At 50.6% G+C, this 10,923-nt stretch overlaps 1 protein-coding gene across 1 annotated transcript; it reads right to left on the bottom strand.

Annotated features, from left to right (window-relative positions):
• Positions 1-2,328: 2,328 nt before the first annotated feature.
• Positions 2,329-10,465, bottom strand: COPZ1 (COPI coat complex subunit zeta 1; the record flags this gene model as incomplete). The annotated part of the gene is given in 9 exon segments (XM_084256145.1): positions 2,329-2,376; positions 3,176-3,214; positions 4,359-4,410; positions 4,562-4,639; positions 5,916-5,971; positions 7,922-8,013; positions 8,615-8,696; positions 10,282-10,371; positions 10,373-10,465. Coding segments are annotated over 9 exon segments (630 nt in total).
• Between the last annotated feature and the right edge of the window lie 458 nt (positions 10,466-10,923).

The raw sequence follows: 10,923 nt of genomic DNA, 5'->3' as shown, positions 1-10,923 counted from the left end.
ACAGGCAAACGCTGACACCTGGCCTTGACTGCAGGGGACACACCCAGGCAGTTTTTTTCCTGTCTGTCTGCTGAGGGGGACTCCCAGGCACTGATGCCCATAGTTGAGAACTTAATAGCCGGGTTCTCAGAGCAGCGTAGGCAGGTCTGGACCACTGTAGGTTTCGGCCTAGATGGAGAGGCTCCTCCCACTCCTGTTACCTTCCTTGCCCGACCTTCCCCATCTGAGGCCCTGCTGCCGTCTCCCTTGCTTAATCCTGCCATCGCAGGCCCATCTCAGGAGCAGTAGAGGTGGCCGAGGCCCCCTGCCCATGGCCGTGCAGAGGAGGGCTCCCCACACTTGCCCCTCCTCAGAATCCTGCAGAGGAAGGGGGAAAGAAAACCAAAGCATTCTGTCGCCGCGGCAACCATAAAACCCCCAGCTAAATCCATCTTGTGAGCTCACCGCCCCATTAAGATGCAGGGCCAGGCTCTGCGCCAGCCCAGCCACATTCATTTGTGCGAATAAAGGTGGAGGGGGGGAGGGGAGCAGGCTCTGGAGGGACGGGAAAATGGCGAGAAGAGGTTATTTACACCACCGTCCTGACCTTCTGGAGCAGCGCTGGCTCCGATAAATAACCCGCTCAGCGCCATTTCAGAGCAGGAGTGGGAGGTGCAGGAAGGGGGCAGGGGCTGGAGGAGAGCCCCACGCAGGTGCGCGGCTCTGGGTTACTAATGGCTGAGGCGGGAGCAGGCAGCTGGCTCTGGGGCTGATGGGGGGAGAACTCAGTTCCCCGGGACTCCCACTGAGAAAATACCATCCCCACCCCACCCCTGGCGCCAATTTCCAGGCACAGGACGGAGAGATGCCAAGGAGGCAAACAGCCCCGTAAATTAGGGATTTGGGGGAGTCTCTGAGGTAGGAGGAAAGAAATATTATAAGATGGGGTGGAGGGGGGAGAGGAACAGGAGCAGCTGCCAAAAAGAGAGGAAGAGGAACAGAAACACCACACAAAGGCAGTTTGGAAAAAGAAATCTGTTTTATTCCTCTTTGCACAGAGCAGTACATGACGGTGGCGATCTCCTGACTCCACACAACTCTTCCACAAAAAACGCCCCCTCGAATGTGCCCAGTATCCACCCACCCCACCTTCGGTCTTGGAGAACTGGCACGTATCGGGTAGGGCAGAACGCTTAAGTCTCAGGAAGGTTTTTTGAGGCATTTTTGTGGGAAGGTCTGGGTTCAAAGGGTGAGTGTTCTCTCCTCCATCTTCCAGGGGAAAGCCAAACCTCAAAGGCACCTCTCTCATGACCGAGGGCGAGGAAAAGCCGGGGCCTACCGCCTGGATGCAAGGCTGAGGCAGCGGGAGGACAGGGTTAAGCAGCAGACTGCAGACCCGAGGCAGAGGAGTGAAATGCATGTGGGGGAGCCAAGGGGACTGAGGGAGCCCAGAGGTCCAAGTCATAAATTCCACCCCCTCCCCAGTTCTGAGCAGAAACTCTTCTTTCCAAGACTAGAATGGAGTTTTAGTTCAGTGACTGGCTTGGCTCCAGGGCACAGAAAGGACAAGCCAAGCCAAGATCCCATGGAGAGTCAAGGTGGAGAGTTAAGGTAGCAGACCAAGAGACAGACACTCCCGCGAGGAGCCACAGCAGTTCTGGAGCCAGGAGCCAGGACCGGGGTACACAATGCAGCTGGGACTGAAACACAGAACTCACAAGTCCTCTCCAGTACTTTAAATCACTGCTTGCTCCACCCTGTCCCCTGCCTATGAGCTCTTCCCAATCTTTTCCAAGGCTGGAAAATAGGACAGTAAGACGGAAGTACAGAAAAAGCTGAAGCCAGAAGTGGGGCTGCAGCTGGGGCTGGATATACCTCTTCCCCCCACCCCCACTCTCTATGGAGAGAATTCTCTCGCCCTCCCCTGGATGGACATATGGGCTGCTGGGATGAAGGCCTAAAGGCAAGGGAGGAAAACACTCAGCACATTCTTTCTTCTGCTTTGATCTGAAGTATAGCTGCAGCAAAGGGCACAGAAGTTGAGGGGCAAATGTGGGGCGGGGGAGGAGGGGCAGGAGTGCCTGGAGCATAGTCCATGCTCCTTCCTAGAAAGCGGGTGCTTCCCCGGCTCTCTGTACAAATCTGCTGGGGGCTTTACTCCCAGAACGGCAAAAAAGAGGGAGAAGGATATGGGTAAGGAGGGCGGGGGGCAACCACAAACAGAATGGAGGTTGAAGGATCTCTTGTGATCCCCGAGATGACCCTGAGAGCATCAGTTGGGGGACTAGATGAGAAGTCACAGCAGACGTGGATTTTTTGAGGGGTGAGGAGCCAGGAACAATGGGGTCTTCACCGAAGGAGCGACCACTTGATCTGTTCTTTGGCTGACTGCAGCACCTGCAGGACAAGGGTGGCTTTGAGGGATCTGCTGGGGGGCAGGGCAGGGATGGGGACAGGGGCTCTCCTTCCCCTCACTTGCCTTCCCTGTCCTTAGAAGAATGGCAAATAGAAAATCCCCAAGGATAGAGGGATGGGAAGAAGCTCTCTAAGGCCCTAGAGGACTGTCAGTTTGGGAAATTCCAAAAAAATTCAAATCCACTGGGGGGATGAAGAGAGAAGAGGTATACCTGGGAGGAAAGAAGAAAACTGGGGGTTACTGGACATGTTAAAAAAAAAGGGGGGTACCACATCCAGATGGACTTGTTGGTGAGATTCCACATGGATAGAAAAAAGAATTCCTCCCTTAACCCTCCCCTCCCATCAAGTAAACAAATCTATCTGTAAAGTAGCAGGATGGATCTGCAAAACCTGCCTCTTCTGGAATATGTATTTTCAGCTTAGCCCTCATTTGAATAATAAGAGAAGAGAGAGAGTATGTGTGTGCACACACGGACCATCTGCTTAAGGCAAACCTCTGCTGGGGAATAAATCATTGAATGAGGCATAAGGCAGGGAGGATTTGAAGGGTGCAAAGCAAGGCTCACAACCACAGCTCACAGGAAACTGGGCAGGATTTGGGGTGGAGTAGGGGGCATCTGGCTGTACTCAAGTCCCAGTTTTCTGGAATAACAGAGAGCCAGAGAATATGTGTCTTCAGTTTCCGGTCTCATTCAGACTTGAAGGGTTGGGGTGCAATGCTATTCTAGCCTCTTTAGGGGCCAGTGCGTCTAGTGAGGGAAAAGGAAGACAGCCATACCTGAGACACGGTCTGCTCCGTAAGGGGCACATCTTCACCCTACAGCAGAGAAACAAGCATTCAGCGGGGGAGAAAGCTGGAGTGAGACCTGACTGCAGTTTAGTAACGGAAAAAGGAAGCTCTGGTCTTTTAAACTGAAGCCCTAACTTCTTAGTTCCTTCCAGGGATCACTGCAACCATGATTTTGTGTGGCCAGAGGGACTACGAACAAAAAAGGGTCATTTTATCCATTTTATTTGGGTCATTTTATTTTAAGGGATGAAGACTTTCTAGAAGATTAATTCCAAGTAATCAGCAGGTTATCTGATCCCCAACTTTGGTGTGGGGACCTGACTCCCTAGTCACAAAAGACCTTCCCTGAATATCAATCTCACTAGGGAAAGGATGAGGGGGAGCCAGAGGTAGTTTAATGGATCCCGCAAGGCCTGATGGGTAACGGCAGCATGTTAATTTGAAGAAATAAACTGCTGCAACAGCAGCCTGAGAAGGGGAAGGAGGGAGCTGATTTGGGGGGGGGGGAGCTCTCTCTTGCCACATAGAGACATATGTTAGAGGAGAAGATTAAACTATGCAAATGGAGCCCAAGGCAGTTAAGGGAAAAGATTTCCCATTACCCAGCACTGTGAGATTTCACTCTGTGGAGGTCAGAGCCGGGACATCTATGAACGCTCTGACATCTCCACACCCCCACAATTTGCTCGTGGGCTCTCTCTGTACCCACCGTTATCTTCCCAGCAGACTTGGAGCTTCTGTGGCTAACTTGGACGCCCCTTTCTGATATCACTAGCACCAAAGAGGACTGCAATTCTAGCAAGTACTTCCTAATGGAGAGGTGTTGTCCTCAGTTAAGTAAGATTGTAAAAGACAAGAAAGACATTCCTCTGCCTCAAATGACTAGGATCCATCCCCACGGAAGTATAAACCGACCTAAAGTCCGTTTATAATTTCAGAACCATTAATAATATCCTTTTATCTAATCACTGATTCAATTAGTATGTACGAATTGTCCACCGGTACCAGGTAAGAGGAGGAAATATATTCCTTTTGCTTGCTTTGGGACAATGAAAATTTGAAAGGGAAGACGTTGCATAGATCTTATGAGCCCTACCCTTCCGTGTACTCAGCAGGTCTGGCCTGTGAGGGGGACCAGATGGGGCGATGTAGGGGAACACAGTCTACTTACCCTTAATGCCACTCGATGTACCACTTGCTGGGGATCGCTCTCTAAGATCACCCTACAAAGACAAAGAAGAGACCATCGTTCATTCTGTCCTGATACCTACTGTGGGGACTCTGACCACCTGGCCGACTTACCTTAGTACAGGGGTCAGTCACCCCACCCCCTCACCCAGACACAGGAGGTCTACGCAGCTCTGAGCAACTCACCCTCCATCTACGATTTCATCCACGGCCAAGAAGAGCCCTTCCATGTTCTCCAGCAGAGCTCGCTTTTCTACATTTTTCCTGAGTCCCCAAGAGAAGAGAAAAACCAGCTGTGTGTGAAAGAAATCCTAGGAGATCGTCTGAACTGGGGACCCTAAACTAGACTAATGAACCACAAGGAGGAAGAATATGGTAAATAAGAACTTTTTAGTTAATTCCCTCTAAATCCTTTCCTATACTTTATTTGCTGAGTAAGAATCAGGAATGTCGGGAAGGAGAGTGAGAAAAATACAATTTCTAACTGTTCAAGGGGTGACGATCCAGAGCTACTGCTTCCTTCCTACCTGCCATGATACTGCTGTGGCATAAACATGGATACCGCTGGGAAGGAAAAAAAATAAACGGAGTAAAAACTCAACCCGGCAGTGGCGGGAGTGTAAGAGGTTGAGTACAAACGCTATTCACACTCAGGCTCCAGTAATCCTTCTAGCCCTCTCTCCACTGTCTGCCTCCCCCTCCCTCACCAGCTCTGCTTGGGCCTTGAAAAGAAGCCCAATGAGGGAGTTGGGAGCAGTCAGGACCCGCATCTACCAGCCTCAGATCCGGTGGTTGGTGCATGTGGCCACTCACATCCGTCAGTTTGACTTTCACTAGATCACCCGAAATGAAGCCTATTCATTCACCTGGCTAAGAAATAAATCATCCCCTTCCTGAGGAAATCTGAGCCATTCGCCCTGCTGATTTTGTGGGGCTGAGAGCGCCTGCTGTTCAGCTCCGGATGGCTGTCTGTACTGGGTTCACTTGGGAGCTGCTAGGGGAATGGAGTTCAGAGCCCTGGATGTTTTCAGAGAAAGGAGCTTATACCTCTTCTTTTGCCCATCTCCATGGGGAGGTGGGAGGGGAGGAGCGGACAAATGGCACACACATTCTTCCTGTTCTATAGAAGGGGAAACTAAGAGCTTGAGGTGAGAAGCAGAACCCCACCTGCACTCCCAAGGTATGATATTTCACCTGGGACAATCCCTATGCGTGCCCTTTCCCGGCCTCTAATGTAAAGAATGAAGCCCAGGAAAACAGCTTCAGGGTGTATAGAAGTCTGACAGGCCTACTGGGGAATAGGAGTGTAGACAGAGAGTTGAAGATTTGTTCCCTCCCAATTCCTCTCCTTAGGAGAATTATTCCACTGGAGGGACACAGCGTCCATCCCATCCTGCCCATCAGTGCAAATTACTCTGAAATTATAAGTCCAACCTCTCAAACTAAGCTGACTCCCGAAGCTTCCACTGATACCTCTACCAACCCTGGGTCTGAAGAAGTGACTTTTCTCCCAAACGGATGCCAGAAATGGCCTGCTCACCTCAGCATCTGGCTCAATGAGTCGAACAGGCAGTTCAGAACAGCCATGAGCATTAACTGTTGGGAGACAGAAGTAGCACATAGGTAAGGTTCAAGGCCCTGAAAGCTGCCACCTGAGAATAAAACCCTATCATTCATTAAACATCAGAGACACAGGCTTTCACAAAGGACCAAAAACTTAAGGTAGAAGCGAGAGTGAAACAGGAAGAGGACCTGTGGTTTCTCATATAAATAAATTCTGCTATGTGATCCCACAATTTGAGGTCTCTGGCCACTGTTCAAACAGAACTTTCCTGTCTTAGTCCTCTACGTTTTTGCCAACTGTGAATGTGTTATCTGGTGTCTTAGGTAGAGAAATCATTAACCAAGTAATAGCTGAGGTCAAAGAGTTAGTGGAAAGAACATGGGCTTTGGAGCCAGACAGATCCGAGCTTAACCCCACTGAGCCATTTTCCTAGAGGTGTCACCCAACCCTGGGAAAATCATTAGTTGAGCTACGTGAAACTACAACTTTTGTTTTTTTTTGTTTTTTAAAAAAAGATTTTATTTTGTTTTGCATAGAAGAACTGGGGTGTAGGCCAGAGATGCAGGGGGGTAGAGGATTCATTCACCAGAGACAGAGTGGGGAGTAGAACAGGCGGATCTACTAAAATACACTGCTGAGGGGAGCAGCGGGTGAGACAGGAGAGGTCTGCTGTGCCATGAGGGTCAGCCTCCTGGCCAGTGATCCAGCTCCGGCCACGGAGGTGATAGCGCTGAGACTTAACGCCTAGGCCACCAAGGAGGCCCAAAACTACTACTTCTGTAGTTCAACAGTGCTCACATACAAGTTAGTTCATATGGTTCGTTTCCTCATCTGTGAAACAAGGGCACTAATGTCTACAGTTCACCAAAGTGCTGTGAGGTTTAAACAGCAGGGTACTTTACAAAGCACTTACAGCAATTACAACAGTCCAGTGAGAGCTGGTTCCCTCTAACTTGTACTTTTGCCAAAAATTACATGGGGGCTTATTTTTAGTTATTTACTGTCCTAGAAGTTTGCTACCTGAAGTAAACAGCTTTTCCTGCCTATAGGATGCAGATTAAGACTACACCCCAGTCTTCTCAAGTGATGCAGACTGTGGCTTCAACAAGACCTAGAATGCTGGCCTCCCTGGTGGCACAGGGGTTAAGCATCAGCACTATCAAGCTATCGCCAGTCACTGAATCACCCAGTTCGAACCCCAGCTAGCCAGGGAGCAACCCACATGGCACAGACCTCTCCTGTCTCGCCTGCTGCTCCCCTCAGCAGTGTACTTTGGTCAATCTGCCTGTTCTGTTCCCCACTCTGTCTCTGGGGAATCCTCTCACCGCCCGCCCCCCCCACGCCCCTAGCCTACACCTCAGTTCTTCTACACATAAATAAGTAAATCTTAAAAAAAAAATTCTGGGGCCTCCCCGGTGGCGCAGCGGTTGAGCGCTGGGTTGCGAAGCCGCCCGCAGCCTCTGCAGTGCCGGTTCGATCCCCGGCTGCTCCCCGGCCACCAGAGGAGGGTCCCACATGGCGCGCAGACCTCTCCTGCCGCCCGCTGCTCCCCTCAGCAGTGTACTTCGGTCCTTCTGCCTGCTCTGCTCCCCGCTCTGGCTCTGGTGAATTCTCTCACCCTCCCGTGCTTCTGACTGTGCCCAGTGCTTGTATAAATAAATAAATAAATCTTTAAAAAAAAAAAAAATTCTGAAAACAAAAAACCACCATCCAGGGAAGGTCACTGATAATCTATATTAATAAGTATTAAAACATATGTGATGATTCCTGCATTGAGATGTAAGATAGGTCTGGGGAAAAAACTTCCCATTCCAGGCTGATTCATCACTAGGTCATGTTTGTGAGGCCGCAGGGATCTCTGCCATCATTAGCCTGGGCAGAAGCCGGAGGGCCATCATAGCCCCATGGCCAGATCCAGTAACTGTGTCTTGCCTGTGGTTTAGGAGGGAGGGTCAGAAAGAGCAAAGGGTAGAGAGTCTCACCTCATTTTCATAGGAGCTGCCAATCACGTAGAAATAGAGATCAATACTACTTTTGTAGACCACTGTCAGGCCTTCCAGGAGGGCAATTTCACCTGGAGTGGGGGGCACAAAAGGAGGAAAAATGGGTAGCCTGACACAAGGAAGGAGGACAGAGGAGTTGCCATGAACTCCGGGTTATCTAGCTGTTTTGGGCTGAGGTCAGGTAGGTCATGATGACCCCCCAAGACAGAAGTTGACCTACTTTATCTTTCTGGGTGGAGGCAGAAGTATCTACTTGGCGAAGTCTAAATGTATCTTCTCTTCTAACCACCCTCCCCCCCACTTTCCTTATTTCCCTCCTTGTGTATGAGACAGGATACTAGTCGATCCTTCGGAGGTGAAAATGCAGAGCGGTCACCTTTACAGACTTCCATTTACCTGCCCTAATGGATGCGGTACAATAAGCAGAGCTGCAGTTAAATTTGTCAAGTGAGGCTCATAAATCCAGGGACTAGACAGGTAGCTAACAGCCAACCTTCCAGCACGGTATTCCCGCGTGAGGTACACTCACCTCCCCATTACATTTCTGAAGAGTTTATTATATGAGGGGAGGAGGAAAAAGGAGAAAAAGGAGGCAGTCATTTTATCCTCTCTCTGCAGTCCTGCTCCACCCTCTCCCTCAACACAGGGAACGGTGAAAGGAAAACGACATACTGTCAGTCCGATGGGTCTTGTTGAAAATGTTCTTCTCAAAGGCCTTTTGCTCCTTGACACTGGGGTAGGTGTCGTCATAGTACTGGTCAGAGGGAAAAGAGATGGGTTCCGTCATTAGAGCCCGGAGCCCAGAATGATTAGCGACTGCTTTGCCCTGGATCTTTGCCTCTCTCCTTCAAGACAAGGGGTGAGAGAGAAATACTAACATGAAGGAAGAACTGTCGAGGCAGGGAATGGGCGCTGAGCAGTAGAATATCCCCACCCCACCCCCCACCCAAAGAAGAGTTGAAAGGCCCCTGCTAGAAGCAACTCCACCTCGGAGTTCTAAAACTGTGGAGGCCGAGGCCTGCACGCCTTGTAACGAGGCTCTGACTCTGTGCGCCCTCTAGGAGAGTGAGGCTTCTCAAGGGCCTCCAGGAGCTTCCCCACGTCAGGGTGCAGTGGTGAAGAACACAAAAGGCACTAACTAGCAGCCAGAACACTTCTTTCAGATCCTCATTCACTGGATTGTGTTGAAGAATAGGGAAAGGCCGCAAAAACCTCCTCTAAAGAAAGGGAAAGCGGGGGCCTCTCTGGTGGCGCAAGGGGTTAAGCACCGCACTATGAAGCAATCCACAGCCTCTGCAGCACAAGTACGATCGCTGGCCGGCCAGGGAGCAATCCATATGGCGAAGCAGGCCTCTCCTGTCTCGCCCGCTGCTCCCCTCAGCAGTGCATTTCAGTCAGTCCACCTGTTCTGTTCCCCAGTCTGTCTCTGGTGAGTCCTCTCACCCTGCGGCCTCCCTCCCCCGCATCTATGGCCTGCACCCTAGCTCTTGTATGCATAATAAATAAATCTTTGGGGGAAAAAAAAGGCAAAGCTACCATAGGCTTTCTCACATCTTAGCTTTCCTTTCTACACACTGAAAGAAGCAGGAGGCAACCAGTGCATTGCTGAGCATACTCCCGGGCTCTCCCTGGCAAGGGGGCGGAGATGCGGGCTGCTAAATGGCTCTGCTCTTTAGGGGCTAATCCGTCGCAGTCAGCTGAAGACCTATGACAGGTCTGGCATTTAGTAACTGGATAACTGTTTCAAAAGGTGTCCTGCATAGTTACATCCAATTACAGGGAGGAACAGCTGGTGAATTCTAAACTAATCTCTACCTGCTGATTGATTTATGCTATGCTCACTCGGAGTTAATACACCAGGGACAGAAAAAAATCTCCAGAGGGGGGGGAGCATACAGCAGGAGAGGAGAAGGGGTGTCCTTTCTCCTCTCTTTCAATGGATCCAAAGTTAGAAACATCACACTGGGGAAGTCAGGAGAAATTGGTGGTGACTGCAAAGCTGGGGCTGGAAGCCTGGAACCGCAAGAGAATTCCCTGGGGAAAGCCGGGCTGGGTGACGAGGTGGGAGGGAAAGGGGACAGGGAGGATGGGGGTGGGCAGGCCAGGCCGCTTCTCACATCTAGACGCTGCTTTGTTCAGAAAGCAACGTTCCTGAGCTTTTCTCTGCTGTGATGCTGATAACGCAGGAGATCAAAGCAGGGAAGCAGGGCCACTAAGAGACGGAGCAGGTTAAGTTTTATCTGAAATGGTCATGGGGACAGAAGAATTCTCAAGATCACAATACTAAGGGACCTCTGAGTAAGTCTTTGTCTTGCTCCTAATTTGAAAGGGGCTCTCACCTTGGCAAACAGTCGATCTCCATCATTGTCCAGAATCAGGATGGCTTTGACAGTGTACAGGGAGGGCTCCTGAAGAGACAAGAAAAAACCCTTCAGTCCTGAAGGCTGCTGTCACCTGGCGCCTCAGATACCTGCCCCTAGTCCCACTGAGGGTGCAAGGGGACGCAGAGGGGACTCTGTACATGTCCCCTAGCCCCATCTGTTTAGACTTTGGCATTTTCCACTGAAAATGACCACATGGTGGGAACTGAACGGAGGAAGGGGGCGTTCCACAAAGGACTGCAAAGCAGCATCAGTTCTCTGAGCCTGGCGCATACAGAGGCCCAGAGCAGTCCTGCTGTTATTTCCAAATATTAAATATTATGCTACAGTTATTTTCCAAATTACCCTCCCTCTCTGATCTCCCAAGCAGGTGGGGATGGAACATGACCAGATTCATTAATAGGCACTGCGCGAGGCCATTTGAAAATAGGGTTGAATGCCCCAGTGTACTTGGAAGTTTCTGCAATCCCAATGCAGTGGCAGTGCGGAGACATAAAGCCAGCCTTCTCTGAAGCACCCACACTCCGAGCAGCAGGAAATGAGCATGCGAGAGTGTGGCTGCGCGGCACACACACCCCCCCCCCATTTCTGAATGCAGCC

Source organism: Talpa europaea (genome assembly GCF_964194135.1).
Source record: "Talpa europaea genome assembly, chromosome: 15".
Taxonomy (NCBI): Eukaryota; Metazoa; Chordata; class Mammalia; order Eulipotyphla; family Talpidae; genus Talpa; species Talpa europaea.
This window is presented reverse-complemented; position numbering and strand designations above follow the sequence as displayed.